Source organism: Mastigoproctus giganteus, chromosome 4, assembly GCF_048544385.1.
Source record: "Mastigoproctus giganteus isolate SK-2022 chromosome 4, ASM4854438v1, whole genome shotgun sequence".
Lineage (NCBI taxonomy): Eukaryota > Metazoa > Arthropoda > Arachnida > Uropygi > Thelyphonidae > Mastigoproctus > Mastigoproctus giganteus.
The window spans coordinates 32,480,791-32,500,085 of NC_143578.1; the positions used below are offsets into that span (position 1 = coordinate 32,480,791).

Consider the following 19,295-nt stretch of genomic DNA (forward strand, 5'->3'; position numbering starts at 1 on the left):
ATACCGTAACTCTGTCTACTTAACTTTTGCACATTCAAACTGATGCAACATAGTTCCTATAATTTTTTAGAATTTTATATATAGAGAATTTTAGAGGACAATACAATGATATGCTGCATATCACTTGACAGCATTATCTCATGGTTAACTTCAGGCACTGCAAACTGCGATCACTGCACTTGATTATTTCATGACTGAGCATATTGTCTTCTTTTAAGACAATATGCTCAGTCATTTACTTCTAAGTATAAATTAGGAGTAAAAATATTAACTTATTCCCATTTTCCTAACATAACCAGATGTAAGAGTTTTGGTAAGAAAAATTGAGTTATGGAAAATAAAAAAAATAAGAGCAAGAAGTATGAAAGTCATCCTTTAACTGCTAAGCAAAAACTTTGCTGCAGATGTGGCACAACTGGTGTCAGTTTTGATTGGCTTTCACTAATCATGATTGACAGCTGCTGTAGATCTAGTACAACTGATTACATAACATAGCTTATGTTACTTTTGTTGGTGTTCACTGATCATGATGACATCTGGGCATCTCCCTTTCTAGACTCATGGCAAGAGCATTGCTATGCAGTACTTTTCGTAGATCTCACTATTGTTTGTGTGTTGTGACTGACATTAGCTGTCATTGGCTTTCACTAACTATGACTAACAGCTGAGCACCTCCTGTTTTAGCTAATGTAAAATCAATACTCTTGTAGAGAACTGTAAGAAAGAAAAAAATTTCATTGAGTAACATTTATCTCAAATCAAGCAAACTCTTGAACTGTAAGGGAAAATTCATGAGTGGCTTAAATATGAGTTAAAAATAACAATACAAAAATTGTGAAAATAAAGGGAAGTGAGAGTAATAAAATTAGTGGCAAAAAAGGAGTGCTAAAAGGCTTACCTTTGTTATTATGGTAATTAGTAGCAATTTCTTTCTAAAGCCCACAACTTCTGTCTGTCTGTTATTATTTTCGCAGCTTTTGATTCTACAGTTCTATTACAACATTATCTAATAATAATTCTGGCCATTGGAAACTTCATTTTCATCCTCTATTGACAATCTCAACAAATCTCCTGGTTCCATACTAGATATATCCTATTTAATCCCTCCCAGAACATGTGATCTTTCTATGCATGATGTGGTCTCTAGACCAAATTTCAGTAATGTGGTGTTTATTTATTGATTTACTATATAAATTACTGTTTTTTTTTTATACACACTGTATTCTAAATTTTTAATTTAAATTAATCTCTTTTTTTAGAAAGAATCACCAAGACCAGCAGCAAAGATTCCTGAAGGACCTCCATTTATGTATTATGACAATGTAGTTTCAAATAACAGGTTAGTCATATAAGTCATTCAGAACCATTATTGATATCTATTTGTGTTTAGTATCATAGTGAAAAAACTACTTTTTATATCCAGTGTCTTTTTAGTACTGTAGTTATGTTTGTTGCTAAAAGAATGATTAGTTTAAATATGTAATTATTTTCTTTTTTTAATGGAATTTGCTTGTGAAAGAATAGGTTATTTGAATTTGTTGAGTGATATGACTGTGCTGACCCAGCCAATTTGCACAAGTTGGTATGGTACACTATAGTCACCCTCAACAAAGTCATAGAATAGAAAAAAAAATAATAATAAATAAATGAAGCAAAAACTTTAAAATATAGTTTGCTGCATTTCATAACAACATGAAATGCAATAAATTACATAACTTAGGCACTACAAAATATGATACATTAATTACTTATTGTTAGTTTGGGGTTTAAAAAAATTGGGAACAGTACCACATTACCACACTGTTGTTGAACAATCCTGCTAAAGCTGGATCTGTAGCAAAAGTCTTCTATTTTTTTGGGGAAAATATGGGTATACACAAATGAAATATCTGAATACCACTTGTACAGAGTGAATTAAGATTGTTTTGTGATTATCATCAGTACATAAAATTGATTTCTTTGATATTGGTAGATCCTGGGGTTGTCTTGGACCTAACTGATAGAAAGAGGAATGCATCTCTCTTTTTCATTATTATTCTGTTTACTATCATTGAAAAGCAGCTACTGTTCCAGAATTCTCATTTTAATGATATGAAAATTCTAGAACATGAGTATAGTGGAAATAAAAATGCTACTGACCAACTGAATTTTGGAGAAAGTGATAGAACAGTATGGTCATTAGTTCCAAGCAGCAAATTTAGCAACCTTACTTTCTTGGTCTGTCTATCATGCTTTCTCTCCACCTCACTCTTGGTGGAATTATTCAGTATTAGTAGTGGAAAAATAACACAAGAAAGCAAGCTTATACAGCATTAACCCAAAAAAAAAAAAAAAAAAAACCTTCCCATTTTGCCTATCCATTCTCTCCAATAGTTTGTCTAGTTCTTCCTTGAATTTATTTAAGCTATCCACTTCCACAACAACAGATAGAAGTTTGTTCCAGCAGTCAACCACCTGCTGGTTAAAGGCAAACTTCTGCACATCTATTCTGCAACCATCCTTCTTCAATTTGAATTTATGCCCCTTCATGTGCATAGTCTGAACAAGAGGAAGAATTCCATCAGCATTGAGCTTGCTCAATTCATTCAAAGCCTTAAACATCTCAATCAGATCACCTCACAGGTGCCTAGTCTCGAGAACTGAAGTCTTTCTTGGTAAGAGTACCCTTTTGTTTTCCCCTCACCAATGTCATTGCCTTCTCTGTACCTGTTCTAGCAGCCCTACATCCTTCCTAAATTGAGGCCTCCAGACCTGTATGTGGTATTCAAGATGCAACCTAACCATTTCCTTATACAATGGAATAATCACCTCCTTATCCCCCTGCTAGCAAAATTCCTGTATATCATTGATAAAACCCCAAGAGCTGTCCTGGCAGAATGTGTGCACTGCTCAGAGAACTTCATATCTGACTGCACAATAACCTCCAGGTCTTTTTCATACCAAAGAGTTAGTATGTTATTCTGGGGTTACTGCTACCCAAATGTAGTACTTTGCATTCGTCAGTGTTAAACTTCAATTGCCATTTCTCAGATGCCATTTTGTCAATTGTCATTTACTTCTGATGATATCAAAATATACTTAAAATACACTGGTAGAGTAAAAATAACACATCAGTGGCATGATATCTTCGTGCAAGATATCATGCCACTGATGATATATAAGCATGCAAGATAAATTTGACTAGTACAAGGTACAACATAAAAAAAAAATGTAAATGTAAAATTAGCGAATAAGCAACATCTAAATTATTAATTTCCATAATATATATGATGTGTGATCAAGAAGTTCAGGGAATTGTTGCAGTAAGTATAGTGAATCATCTAGACACAGTATCCCCAATTCACAAAGGGGGATCGAAGGGTGACACGAGTAATTACAGACCAGTTAGTTTAACTTCTGTTCCGGGTAAAATAATGGAGTCGCTGGTTAAAGATGCATTGCAGGATCATCTAGACAAGACTGCAGCAATAATTCAGACACAACATGGGTTTGTTATGGGAAAGTCTTGTCTGACAAATTTGATTGGATATTATGATGTGGTTACAAAGGAACTGGATGTAAAAAATAATTTTGATATCATATACTTGGATTTCAGGAAAGCTTTTGACACTGTTGCGCATGGAAGACTACTGTACAAATTGGAGCAGAATGGTATTAAGGGTAATTTGCTACAATGGATAAAAGGATGGCTGAGTGGGAAAAGACAGAGGGTGGTAATCAATGGGTGCTGCTCTTCATGGACTATTGTTATTAGTGGAGTCCCACAGGGTTCGGTGTTGGGTCCACTGTTGTTTTGTATATTTTTCAATGATATTAATGAAGGTATATCAGGCTTAGTGTCAAAGTTTGCAGCTGATACAAAGGTTGGCAGGGTTGTTAATCAGTAATGGCAGGGTTGTTAATCAGTAATGGCAGTGTGCTACTGCAACAGGATCTAGAAAATTTGGGCAGATGGGCTGAGAAGTGGCAACTGAAGTTTAACATTGACAAATGCAAAGTACTGCATATGGGTAGAAGTAACCCCAGAGAAATGTACCAACTGTGTGGTACTACACTTAAGGTGGTAGAAAATGAAAAAGACCTGGGAGTAATTGTGCAGTCAGATATGAAGTTTTCTGAGCAATGCAGACAGGCTGCCAGGGCAGGTCATGGGGTTTTGTCAATGATATATAGAAATTTTGCTAGCAGGGAAAAGGAGGTGATTGTGCCTCTGTATAAGACAATAGTCAGGCCACGCTTCTTTGAGTATGGCGTACAGGTCTGGAGGCCCCATTTTAGGAAGGATGTAGATTTGCTTCAGCGTGTACATAGAAGGGCAACAAAATTGGTGAGGGGAATGAAGGGATCCTCTTACCAAGAGAGGCTTAAATTCTGCAAATTTCAGGGGCTGGAGACTAGGGACTTGCGAGGTGATCTGGTTGAGGTATACGTATAAGGCCTTGAATGGGTTGAGCATGCTGAATTCTGATGGGATTCTTCCACTTGTTCAGATTACGAACCTAAGGGGGCATAAATTCAAATTGAGGAAAGACAGATGTAGAATAGATGTGTGAAAATTTGCCTTTAGCCAGCGGGTGGTTAATTGCTGGAACAAACTTCCATCTGTTATTGTGGAAGTTGATAGGTTAAATAAATTTAAGGAGGAACTGGACAAACATTTAGAGGGAATTGTTTTGTAAATTTTTTTTGGTTTATGCTGCATTAGCTCATACACTTGCTTTCTTGCATCACATGCCACTACTACTACTACATGAAGTACCCATTTATTTTCAGCCAGTCTGAATTAGCATGTATTGAATAGATGTTTTCTGTTTTGTCACATCTTAAAATGAGTGATTTTACTGTGCAATGAGTATATATTTGTTTCAAATTAGGGAAAAGTGCAACAAAAACCCACAAAACATTAAAAATAGCTTTTGATGCTGTGTGTTGTCTAAAGACTTTTCAGTAGTTCACAAAGTTTAAATAGGGCTCCTTGTCTGTTGCATTCAAGGTGATTTTTGCTCTGGCCACCTTTCAAATTCAAAAACCTAATAATTCAATTACACACATTCATGATCTGATTGATTTTAACCATCTGCAAAGTTGTTAGTGAAATTGGTATTTTTTATGGGTCATGTCAGTTAATTTTGTAGCTGCCCACTGATTACAGAGAGTGGTTCTTAAATGTAAAGATCTTTGTTAATGTGCTGACATTGATCCACACTTTATTGTTTCCATCATTATTTAGTGATGAATCATTAAATAATGATGGGTGTATGGATATCACTTGGAAACAAAGGCCTGTTTCTTCAGACATTAGAAGTTTGGAAGGATTAACAAACCACAATAGATAATGAATTAACTAAAGTGTGAAATAATTTTCACAATGCATTTCTTCACTGGAGAAACACATGCCAGTGCTTTTAACATTTTTCTTTCACTCATTCATGCAAATATTTGTTTTTGTGCAGAATTTAAAAAAATAATAAAATAATAATAATAATAACACAGGGTACAAAGAAACAAGTGAAATAAAAAGTGGCATTCATACTGGAAATTGCCTGTCTGTTCTTTATCTACTGCGATAAAGAGCAGCCAAAAAAACAGAGAGGAAATTTAACATAATCTTCTGATGCTACCTACATATCAAGGAGGTATACTTCATTAAAAAGTGGTGATAAAAAAATAAAAAAAATTAGACAGTGGCATATATGAGTAAAAGGTTATTAAATGTAAATAATTTTTCCATCAACAAAGATATTTTTATTGAAAACAGTGCTTTCTAAAATGTGGTAAATTATTAAAATTTAAAATTTAAGCCTCTTACAATGTTTTTGCTATTCAGAGAAAAAAATCCACACTAACAAGGACAGTGCCTTTCATAATTATGATTTTAAAATGTATAATATGAGAATGAAGGAAACAGATAATGAGGATGTGTGTCATTTTATATTCTGAAATGTAAACATAGTTATGTTTACATTTCATTTTAGATTTTTTTAAAAATTTATTTCATTTTATTACATCATACTCTTCATAAGTAAGTATATTTATCATTATAATAAATTTAAGCTATTGATAACAAAATTTTGTTTAATTTTGATTATGTTAAATTTTTGATAACAAATTTCAGTATACTTTATGGACTTTGTATTATCCATATATTATGCTTGCTACTCACAACACTAACTGCTATTCAGTTTTTAATGCTACAGAATTATTTTAAAATGTGCAAAGGATTGCTATGCTGTGCAATTAATTTATCTAAATGGCAACTATCTTTTATAATTTTCTTGACATTACTGTTGCAAGTCACTTTCAATCTTAAGGCTTCTAGACTGTCAAATATAGTGGTTAAATTACACACTACATCATGATAATAATAAAATAAAAAGTTAGTTAACGTACATGGTTCATTACATTTTAGGTCCGTTTGATTTTTTTTTATTAAATTAATTGAATTTTTTCCTTTTTCTGTGAATAGAAGTGAGAAGTAAATATGGTTATCTTCTTATCAGTTAATTTCTAAGATTAGAAATTAACTTTATAGAACATTTAATAAAACTTCATAGTTTTACATTCTCTAGCCATTCAGTTTATTTACAAGTGTATATTTATTACTCTTTTCTCATATACTCTTTTTTAAAGTCTCTTTTCTCTATATACATATCTCTCCACAAGCAAGGCTTACATAACAATACTGCATTAAAACTACATTTAAACACTGAATTTCTTTTTTTTTTTTCATACAAATAGCGTGCTAAGAAATAATAATTGCCAGATTTCTATCTGTCCTATTTTAATGAAATTTGGAATGGTTTGACAAATCTTTCTGAAAGAACTAAATATAAAATTTCATGAACATCCATCCACTGGGAGTTGTTACATGCACATGGACATGCCTAAAAAGAATTTATAAATTATGTGAAAGGTAAAAATATTAAAATATTTTTACCTTTTTGATTGAATACCTATTTTATACAATTTTTCAACACTAGTTATATTTTTTTTTCATTCAACATTTTGTAACTGTTTTTGGCAGTCAGTATATTAGTGCCTCAGTTATTAAATGGGCTGTGCACATTTTGTACAGGCATATGAGGTCACTCCCACAATGTACATACATATTTGCATCTGCATACATTACCCCAGGACCTGATGGACCTAACAAAGACCGAGTGGGTAAAGTACCTGCCCGGCAACCCAAAGGTCGCGGGTTCGATTCCCGCCTCGGGCTTGGATCAAAGTACTACAAAAACCTTGGGAGGTGCAATATGGCCACAGAAGCCGATGCGCCAACAACTACCAAATCAAAAAAAAAAAATCAAAAAACCTAACAAAGAAAAAAGCCTATTCATTCAAGAATAGGCTTTTTTCTTTGTTAATACTTAACCAAATTTCTATATGGTTAAGTATTAATAGAAAGCCATACATGTTCAGAAATATCAATAAGAGAGGATTACAACCCAAGAATATTTTCCATTGCATTTCTAAATTATTTGCAAGCAGAATGTCATTTGTGAAATGTGTTTAGTAAAATTTTACCTTGAAAGCTATTACATTTAGAAACTATAATAAATAGATATTATAAAATATTAAAAGAAAATTTTTTAACCCATACTGTAATATTCAGTAATTTTTTAAGAAGCTTTATTAACTGTTTAAAACTACTGAATTTATTTTGAAATTTATGTCTTCTTATTAACATAGAAGTCTTTTTATATTTTTCATGCTGTTATTCGGACATCAGTGAGTATAATAGAGTGCTATCACGTAATGATTCATGGGATTTATACTTCTCTCAATATGAAGGAAAAATGAAGTCTGATTTGTTAGTACTATTATAAATGAAATATATGCAAATCTATTTAATAATATTGTTAAAAATAACCTTTAAATATATTAAAAATTAATACAGGTAACCCTCGTATAACACGGTAGTTTGGTTCTTACAAAATCTTGTGTAATGTGAAACCGTGTTATACGGGACTAAGAATCAGTACAAAAAGGGGGGTTACGTTCCAAAACCTAATAAAAATATGCCATTTTTTTTATAACTATTGGAAACTTAATTTTTATAGTAGGAATAACTTAATATTTTAACTTTATTTTTATAATAGTAATAACTTAAATAGTAATAACTGAACAAACGTCTTGCCTTACAAACTGTGATACTTATATGTGAGATAATGTACGTTCATAAGCACAATCTCTTCTGCAGCATCTAGATTTCGTGTACCTTCTGCTCTCTTTAAAAGTCACGAACTGCACTTCTCAAAGTCACAATTATTTTTTATGGTCTCAAACAAACATAAGTTCAATAGCAGAGAACCTAACCCGGGGATCTCCCAATAAAATACGGTGGACCCCCACTTTAAATGATACGTGAAAATCGGAAGAATATTTTCCAGTTAGCAGCAAAATAAAAATAAATTTACACTTACATACATAGCTTAATTAATACGTACTGTAATATGTACATACTAACTGATATTTCTGTTTACTGCCTTTATTTTTTATTTTTTTTTTTTTTTTGGTTGTAAAATTTAAAACAGTAAAAATGATAAAAAATTAATAACAAAGAACATGGCATGCACAAGTTTCAACAAACACGATATGGAGTAATGGGTTTCTGAAAATTTATTTATGTTTTTTATATGACTGAATATTTCATGGAATATTTCAGTAATGTGAAAACCCAGAATTCCAGATATCGGTACTATAGCAAATGCAAGAAGATCAAGTTTACTATCCGTTTATAATTCATTACACTAACAGAAAAGACCAATAAACAGGAAACTGCAAATTGTTTTTAATGTTTTATGGTAGTGACCTCCAGAAATGTGCTTTAGAAAAATACCATGAAGGTGATAATGACTAGCGAGTCAACAGTAGGGATTCACAAAAAGGAATGGAAACGTTGAAAATTACATCGAACATAATAGCAGGGTTTTCCAAGCACAAAAGCTCAAAAATACCATGTTATGCGTGATTTCCAGCAATTCTCAAACCGTGTTAGAGCGAAACCTTGCTGTAGAAGTACCGTGTTGTGCGAGGATTGCTGCAATTTATCAATCGTGTTAGAGCGAAACTGTGTTGTGGAAGTACCGTGTTATACGGGGGTTGCCTGGATATAATAAATATATAATGATAAAATTAAATATTATTAACCTTTAAAAATTTATTTATTGTATAATTTATCCCCTAACGTTTAAGGGATAAATTATATTTGATAAATAGTGCACTACCTGTATTTTTATAATATTTTTAAAATAGTCCTTTTTTTTTTATTTATCTAATATTTTTACAATAAATCAGTATTTATAAGCATAGGTTTTTATATGATTATATAAGAAATTCTGCTATAAATATTTCTATATGAATTTTCTATAATTTATAAATTTCCATTATAATGGCATGAAAATTGTTTTTCTCTGTGCAGTGAAAAAAGAGTGAGCAACAAAATATATAAATAGGTAGAGAAATTTCAGTATACTTTAATCATCACCACATGCATATTCAGGATGTGGTAACGATTAAAGTTCACATATTTTGAGGCCTCTGTTGGCCTAAGGAATGGGCATATTACATTCGAATTTGGAATATACACATTTCAAAGGATGAAAAATGCAGAACAGGGACAAAAAAAAAGAAAAGAAAAATTCTTTCTGAATACCTAGTGGTTTATTATTATTACTATTATTATTATTATTAGCCATAAGGTGCAAGGAAGCCTGAGGCTTATACTGCACCAGCAAAAAAAAAAAATTTGATTTACCCTGTGACTCAGAGAGAGAGAGAGAGAGAGAAGTAAAAGGAAATCACCAAGAAAGAAAAGAATGATGATATCCAGCTCAGGACCCTGGATGTGCCAAGCCCATATTCACCAGATGTGAGCCCCTGGGGTTTAAAGGTAGTTGCTGTATATACTTTGACCACTACATCCTCCATGCTGTTAACTCTGTATATGTACACAAATATACATATAGATGTCTCCATAGGAAGCCATCTTGAAGGATTAAGGTTGCACTTAATATTATTCTAAAAACCTATTTTGTGGTTCCTTTCCCCACCCATACCCACACCTGTGAATATACCACATGTGATATCATAAAGTGGAAAATTTATTCTTCATATTACACTCTGTATATATTTTCATTTTTATATATTTTGGTTCATACTGAATATACTTATTTTTTTCCCCATTGATATGATTTATGTCAAATTTCAATCAATGAAAACTACTAAAATGACTAAATGTCTAATAATTCTGTCTAATAATGTCTAAATTCAGTAAAATACCTATGTATTCCATAACATATTGATTGATTTTAGTTTCATATAAAGTAGCAAAAATAAGCTGCACTTTTTTAAAAACTTCTTAAGGTAGTTTAATGATAACTGATGAGCTGCTATAAACATTGAAACAGATAATAGGTTGCAAGACAGTTATAATGCTACTTAAAAGCTAATTTTACCTTGAATACTTTGAATCCTCTAGTCATTCATTTTTTTTTTTAAATAGCAGTGTTTTCATTTTTCAGACTGGTACCATAAACCCCTTGATTTCACAGACTAATAGGGAGAAGGGGCATCCATTATTGCCAAATGTCTGTTAAATAAAAAATTATTTTTCAAGACCATTTGTAATGCACAAAATTGAAAATTTAAACAGTTACTTGATATATGTATTTGTAAAAGAATAAGAGAAGTTTACCTCAATATGATACATAGAACACTTAATTACATGAGAATTCTGTTAATGTTCGCCGGCCATATCTAATCTCTGACTTCGTGGTCCTTTACACATATGCACAAAGACAAATAATCCCTATTTAAGTTCCATGCTCATCCCTATTCGGTAATTTTCATTCCTATGATCATGACATATGGTCCCTATTTAAGTTTCAGGAAGTTAATTTAAGTTCCTTATGTCTGTGATCATGACATATGGTCCCCAGCTTCAGGAAGGAAAATCGTTTTGCAATTTTTTTTGTTAAATTAATTTTTTTACTTAATTTTTAATTGCATTCATTTGATTTAATTATTGTTAATTATTCTTACTGTAATGCACGATTTTTGATTTTTTTAATTGTTTTCGTTTTAATTTCTGGACAGTATCATACAGAAGTGTTCTACGTATCATATTGAGGTAAACTTCTCTTATTCTTTTACAAATATTGATATCAGCGTAGAATGTACTGGACATTATAGCTCTGGTTCATACTATCGATATATGTATATATTAGAAACATTGAATGTTAAACAATAAAAAGTGTGCTTTAATTTACATGAACTCTATTGGTTGATAGGAAAAGATAATTTACCATGACCATATACAATGTTAACATAAAAACAGTTTATTCTGTACAATATGAACTGCTATAGATACTGAAAAAGATAATACAGATGGGCAGACAAAAACAAACTACTTCCATTCTTTCTTAGCATGCAGTCAACACCTAAAATGAGAGGAAATAGGTATTAATGGCACAATCCAGTTTGGAATTGTTTGCCCATTTTGTACATATTTGATGTATACAATAAATTATTTTTATACTTTGGTGTTTCCATTTTAAGCAGCATTTCAATTTAATTGTAAAAATTACATCACATTAAAAGGCCTCTATAGCCGAGTGGGCAGGAGCGGGAGTGCAGTAGCACACGCTCTTTGAGTAGACCGGGGTTCAAGCCCCTGACTGCTGAATACGGTCGATCTGCCAACCCGCACTGGACCAGCGTGGCAGATTATGGTCCATTTCCCTCAACATGAATTGTTGAGGAGGCTTCCATCCTGCAGTGGGTTGATAATGGCTGCACTTTACTTTTATTTTTTTTAATGCTGTAGCAAGAAGCATTTTAGATATAAAACAGAATTAAGTCAATGAAACCTTTTATCGCCTTTCATAGAGTGGAACCTTATAATTGCATTGTCATTTTATATACTGACGGTACCCAGTTACCCATCAATGAAGGGGCAGTAATCTCTGAAACAGTATTAGGAGTAGCAAATGATGCAAGAAAGCAAGCTTATATAGCATAAAACCAAAAAAAAAAAAAAAAACCCTTCTTGTATCACCTGTCTATCCCCTCCAACAGTTTGTCTAGTTCTTTCTTGAATTTAATCAGACTACTGATATTCACAACAACAGATGGAAGTTTGTTCCAACAATTAACTACCCACTCGCTGAAGGCAAACTTTCATTAAAAACAGTCATTTATGTATTTTATAGAATGTTATTGCAAAAAAAGCCTGAAAAGTAGCTTTGATGGTGTGGGAAGCATTTTGCTATAATATGCCAATGCACTTGATTTATTACACATATTTATCATGTATCAAGTCTGTACAAGTGTGTATTCATGGGCAATTTACTTGTTGTGTCTGGAATAAGTCATGGGGAATCCAAATCCCTTCACCTGAGACTGGTTAACTATAACTGATTCAAACATTAAAAATTCTTTTAACATCAGGGTTTGAACCCACACCTCTTCAAATGAATAAGAAGTGCAAACCTATGTACTGTCATAAAAGAAAAAAATGGCCAAAAATTGATACTTTTAGATTTTGTTTTATTTTATTTTGACAGATTTTTGAAAACAACATTATAGAAGTAGCAGCAGCTTTCAACCATTTATATATGACTAAGAAAAAAACATTAATGAAAAATATTCATGGACCCATTATGGTGACATCTAATAGTTCCAATTTGGCAACAGCAATTAGCAGTTCATTTTGCAAAATTATCTGTACATTCATGAATGGCAACTAATAATGATATCAAAAGAGAACAACAAATTTTTAGTGATATATCTGTCGTGGACAGCTCCATATTTTTTTTTTTTTTTTTTTTTGTGCTGCTGCCTAATAGAAACAGTATATCCACTCCCCATAGCCAAGTGGTCAGGAGCGGGAGTGCAGTAGCACAAGCTCCTTGAGTAGACCGGGGTTCGAGCCCCTGACTGCTATATACGGTTGATCTGCCAACCCACACTGGACCAGCGTGGCAGATTATGGTCCATTTCCCTCAACATGAATTGCTGAGGAGGCTTCCATCCTGCAGTGGGTTGATAATAGCTGCAGTTTACCTTTTACTCACTCTGTGGTTTTAAAAACTTTCCTCTAATTACAGCATTACTTGATACTCATATTTCTCTCTTGTTATTTGTTAGTATCTTTACAAAACAAAGAGCAAGAATTTGATAATTTAAAACTTTAATGGAATAGCAGATTCCAAATATTGTCAGCTGTCTGGAAATGAGATTGCACATATATTTTTGATACATATTCATATAACTGTCATTATTTTTAATAAAATTGAGTTTTATTAATTTTTTTTCATTTTTTGCCCAGGCACAGAGCAGATGTAGAGGTAGATGTTGGAAAGCTAATGAGAGAAAATTTGAAGTCACAACTTCAAGAGAACAAAGAAAAAGAAAATCACATGATTAACATGTGGATGGGACTTGTAAAACAAAATTCTCCATCAGAAACTGGTATGAATATTTCAATAAATATCAATATCTAAAATGATAACAGATTTCTTTTATTTGCATCCAGCTGGTATTAATTTTTTGAAAAGATCTAAACCTCCCAAACACTTCCTCATTCATTTCACAAATATATGTGGTCTCAATTCTAATCTCAATGATGTCCATTTCCACTTGCAGTCTGCCAAACCCCATGTACTTTTTCTGATAGAATCTCAGTTATTGTTGTTGTTGTGGTGGTTTCATGGCGCATAAGCAACTTTGGCTATAATGTGCCTATTCATTTATATTAAAGGAAAAGGGAAAGAATCGTACTGTCTGAAATGTCCTTAATCAGAAAAGATTAAAAATTCTAATTTTCTTCAGAAAACGGAAGAATTCAGATATATTTGCCTTGTCACCTATCAAATTCTCTAGGGTTATTGGTTGTTGAAGGATAACCAGTGATTGCAGGGTTGAAATTCTGTCTTTTTTATAATAGGGGCAGTCAATGAGAATGTGTTTAACAGTCCTATTTATATAGCAATGTGGACATTGTGGTGGATCATCTCCTGTGAGTAAATGAAGATGGGTCAGGTAAGTATGACCTATTCTTACTCTTGAAAGGATTACTTCTTCTCGTCTTGATGTCCGGACACTGGAGGGCCAGATTTTCGGAACCTGTTTAATCTGAAAGAGTTTATTATTCGTTTGGGAATGCCACAGTGCTGTCCATTCTGTTAGGCATGCAGCATGAATCATTAGTGCATAGTCTGAGGCTGGGACAGGGATATTGGTTAAATCTAAGCTGGTTGGGTTTTTTGCAGCTTTTCCGCCTGTTCATTGCCTAAAATACCAGAATGTGCTGGTATCCAGCAGAAGGCGACCAGTTGGTGACGTTCTTTAATCTTTAGTAATAATATTCTAATTTCAATTATAACAGGGTGAAATTTATCTGAGGAACTACACAAAGCGTTGACTGAGCTGAGGGAATCCTTTTAAACTACTGATTTTAATGAGCAGTCAGGAGGGAGATTTTTTAAAGCTAGTTTAATTGCGAATAACTCAGCTGAGAAGATACTGAATTCAGGAGGAAGGGCTGCTGATACAATTGTATTCGGAAACACTGCAGCTGCTCCAACTTTTGAATTTGATTTAGAGCCATCTCTGTATATTGGTAAAAAATCAATATATTTTTGAGTGTGAACAGCATGAACTTGTCTGGTATTTGATGATTGCAAAATATTCTTTCCCCACTGACAGAGGTAAGTGTCACAGGTCGGTATAGGAGTTTGAACCCATGGTGGTTGGATACAAGTGGCTACTTGTTGTATGGAATGGATGGATATATTCCAAACCTGCAGTAGTTCAAGAAGGCGATGACCAGCTGGTTTTACTATGCTAGGTTTATTTCTGTACAGATTTTCTAATGGTGGATTGAAAAGATATGGCTGAATGGGATGCGAGGCACAACTTTGTATCTTGACAGAATACTTTAGCAATAGCAATTTCCTACGTAAAGATAGTGGCGGTTCATGAGCATCAATGTAAAGGCTATGTGCTGGCGATGTTCTGAATGTGCCAAGTGCAATCCTCAGTGCACTGTGTTGTACTGGATCAAGCCAGCGTAATACGCTCTTTCTGGCAGAGTCTCCATAATGGGAGCTCCATAATCAAGACGGGATCTGATTAATGCCCTGTATAATCGAAGAAGGCAGGTACGGTCTGCACCCCACGTTTGTGCAGATAAAGATCTGAGTATGTTTATCTTTTTTAAGCAGGCAGTACGTACTTTTATAATGTGCTCTAAAAAATTTAGCTTGTTGTCCATGATTAAACCTAGAAATCTAATGTTACTAGTGACTGGGATGGAAATATTAGAGATGTGAAGTTCAGGATCCAGATGAAATTTGCATTGTCTACAAAAATGGATAGCAACTGTTTTCTGCTGTGATAGCCTATAGCCGTTAAGGCTGGCCCATTGCTGTATTTTATTTAATGATATCTGAAGCTGTCGTTCAATAGATCTCATATTTTGGGAATGACAGGAGATGGCAAGGTCATCCGCATAAAGGTAAGTTTCTACTGTATTTGGAAGTTGTTTAGTGATAGAATCTATTCTTAGGGCAAAAAGAGTGGCACTCAGTACTGATCCCTGTGGAACACCTTCTTCCTGAATGTAAGTTGCAGAGAGGGCATGTTGGTATCGAACTTGAAAAGATCTAGTGTGTAGAAAATGCTTTATAAATATAGGAAGGTTGCCCCGCAGACCAAGAGAGTGAAGGTCTCTTAGTATGCCATGCCGCCAGGTGGTATCAAAAGCCTTCTCTATATCTATGGAAACCATTACTAGATGTTCATGCTTAATAAAGGCATTACGAATGGCAAATTCAGCCTTAACCATAAGGTCCAGGCATGACCTGTTTTGACGAAAGCCATATTGACTATTGCTCATTAACTGTTCTGACTCAATGATCCAGACGAGTCTACAGTGGACAATTTTTTCTAAAATTTTGCTGAGGCAGCTTGAGAGGGATATTGGTCTATAGCTATGGGGATTGGTTGGATCTTTTCCAGGTTTTAGGAATGCCAAAACAGTAGAATGATGCCAAGAAGTTGGATAGACATTTTCTAGAAAAATACGATTGTAAAAGAGCAGAAGGAGACGCAAAGCTCTGTCGTCAAGATGTTGTAGCATGACGTAATAGATTCCATCTGGTCCGGCAGCACCATTGTGGGCTGTTCCAATAGCATGCAAGAGTTCGGAATATTGTAGGGATTTGTTATACGGCAGAAGGAGAGCAGTTTGGAAGTTAACAGAGTGCTGTTCTGCAGTGTTTTTAATTCTCCGGAAAAGTGGAGTATAAGCTGCTGCCGCTGAGATTTCAGCAAATGTGTTGCCCAAAGCATTTGCGATATCTTAAGGACTAGATAGATCTTGCCCATTACAGGACAGAATTGATGAAGGTACGGTGGGAAACTTACCAGAAAGCTGTCTAAATTTTTTCCATATTATTTTGGTGTCAGTGTTTTTATTAATGCTTGATGCAATGGAAACGTAGTCGAATCCAAAAGACACAAAAACAATCACACAACTTTGAAGAAGAATAAAACTGTAGAATCTCAGTTATCAGTTGATTCAACTACTGCTCATCTCAGATGCCCAAGTTATTTGCTGTATGCTTCCTTTCACCTCAAAGGTGGTACTTGTGCATATGTCCGTTCTGATATTTCCTGTCAGAGACTTGGCAATTTGGACTCTCCTCTCTTTGATCTTCTCTGGCTTAAAATCTCTCTACCTCATTGTGTCAAATTCATCTGATGTCTCTACCATTCTCCCAACTCCACTAATCACTTGGAGTTCTTTGACTTCCTCTCTTTGCAACTTGACTTTCTCCAGTCCAACTTTCCTAACAGTGAGGTAATTTTCCTAGGTGATTTTAATGTTCACAACTCCAGCTGGCTTCCGTTTTCTAGTCACACCGACCTAGAAAATGGAAGATGCTGAGGCTTTTGGAATTACTAATGACCTTGCACAGATTCTTCATTTACCTACAAGAATACCGGACAATCCTAATCATACAGCCAACATGCTTGATCTTTTTCTCACAAACAACCCTTCTAAGTACACAGTCGAAGTGAGAGGTCCTTTAGGCACTTCAGATCACAACTTGGTGATTGTCTCTTCTCCAGTTGTGGAGCCTTTATCTCATGGCTTTCCCAACCTCGTGTTGTTTGACATTACAAGAATGCTAAATGAGATGACCTGCGAGATTTATTTTCTTGTTTTCCTTGGTCGGATTACTGTTTCAAATCTTCTGACGTCAACGTTTGCTCAGATCGTGTCAGTGAAATTATTCTTGCAGGAATGGAATCCTTTATCCCACACTCCACTTTAAATTCTCATCCTTTATCTAAACCTTGGTTTTCCAATAAATGTGCTAAGGCTGTTCAAGAGAAGAATGTTGCATATCGTAATTGGCTTGTTTCTAATTCTTCAGTTTCATTTTTTGCCTACACCAAAGCTCGTAACAATTGTGAAGCAGTCATTACTCAGTCCAAACTAGATTTTGAACAGGCTAAGAGTAGAAAACTTGCTTCTTGCCCTAATGGTAGCCGAGCATGCTGGTCGCTTGCCAAAGCTATTGCCGCAACTTTTGCCCATCTCTGCTCCCACTTCTGTCCAAATCAGATGGTTCTGTTGTCATTTCAGCCAAGGGTAAAGCTGACCTCCTAGCATCCCATTTTTCTTCGAAACTCATATATTAATAATCTAGGTAAAACACCTCCCACCATTCCCAACACGCTGCATTCAATGCCTCCTGTGGTCTTCCGTCAAAAGGATGTCAGAAGGATTTTGACGAATCTTGATGGTAAGAAAGCTCCAGGTCCCGATGGTATTTCTCCACTTGTTCTCAAAACCTGTGCTCCTGAACTTACTCCTATTCTTTATCGCCTTTTTCATTTTCTTATTCCAAAGGTGTTTTTCCTTCTCCTTGGAAATTTGCTCATATCCAGCCAGTTCCTAAAAAGGGTGACAAATCCCTCCCATCCAATTATCGTCCCATTGCAATTACTTCTACTCTTTCTAAAGTAATGGAGAAATCAATTAACTGCACAACTCTTAAACTGTCTAGAAACCTTCCGTCTGATCAACGATTGCAGTATGGATTCCGTCAGTGTCGATCCACTGGTGATATTCTGGCTTATGTTACCCATTTATGGACTAATTCAATGGAAAGGTTCGGTGAAACACAAGTAGTTTCTCTTGACATCTCAAAGGCTTTCGATCGTGCCTGCCTTAAAGGTCTTCTAAACAAGCTTCCATCTTATGGTTTGCAAACTGTTTTTTGTAATTGGTTATCCAGTTTTCTCTCTGATTGCTCACTGAGGGTGATGGTAGATGGCTCTCTGTCTTCTAACTTCTCTACTAATGCCGGTGTCCCCCAAGGTTCAGTTCTTTCCCCCACTCTTTTCCTCTTGTATATTAAAGACCTTCTTCCACTGATCCTATCCATAGTTTTGCCGATGATAGCATATTGCATTCCACTTTCCATTTTGAGAAACCTTGCCCTGCTCAATCAGTTTCAACTTCTCGAAAATCTGCTACCAATTCCTTAAATGCCGATCTTCGGGTAATTCTCCAGTGGGGCAAAGACAACTTAGTTGATTTCAACCCTTCTAAAACTCAGTCTTGTCTTATATCTCGCAAAAAGGATTCTTCTGCTCCTATGCTTATCTTTGGTGACACTCTGATTTCTAGAGAAAATGATATCTCTTTTGCGGATTACCCTGACTTCTAATCTCTCTTGGCACAAGCACATTACAAATATTGCTTCCTCTGCATCTAAAAAACTTGATTTTCTCTTTCGCTCTTGGCATTACTTTTCTTACAAACAGCTGCTCACTCTGTATAACTAGAAAATCTGCCCTACCATGGAATCTTGTTCCCACATCTGAGGTAAAAAAAAAAAAAAAAAAGGTAAAGTGCAGCCATTATCAACCCACTGCAGGATGGAAGCCTCCTCAACAATTCATGCTGAGAGAAATGGAACATAATCTGCCACGCTGGTCCAGTGCGGGTCAGCAGATCGACCATATTCAGCAGTCAGGGGTTTGAACCCCGGTCTACTCAAAGAGCGTGTGCTACTCTGGGGTGGTGCCCCCAAAACCTCTCTCAGGCTTCTTGATTCCATTCAGAAGAGGGCAGTTAGGTTAATTAATGATTCATCTCTAACAGAGTCTCTCCACTCGCTGTCTCATAGACGTACTGTTTCTGCTGCATGCCTCTTCTACAGATACTTCCATGGGCACTGTTCTTCTGAATTGGCCTCTATAATTCCCGC

General features: G+C 34.7%; 1 protein-coding gene across 1 annotated transcript in view; it reads left to right on the forward strand.

Moving 5' to 3' along the window:
- The window catches only part of ninaC (STKc_myosinIII_N_like and MYSc_Myo21 domain-containing protein ninaC), a 262,582-nt gene that overhangs the window by 233,686 nt on the left and 9,601 nt on the right, over positions 1-19,295 (forward strand). The window contains exons 34-36 of the mRNA XM_090371467.1: positions 1,260-1,339; positions 7,733-7,813; positions 13,334-13,476. Of these exons, the coding sequence (XP_090227593.1) occupies positions 1,260-1,339; positions 7,733-7,813; positions 13,334-13,476 (304 nt within the window). The remainder of the gene's footprint in view (positions 1-1,259; positions 1,340-7,732; positions 7,814-13,333; positions 13,477-19,295) is intronic.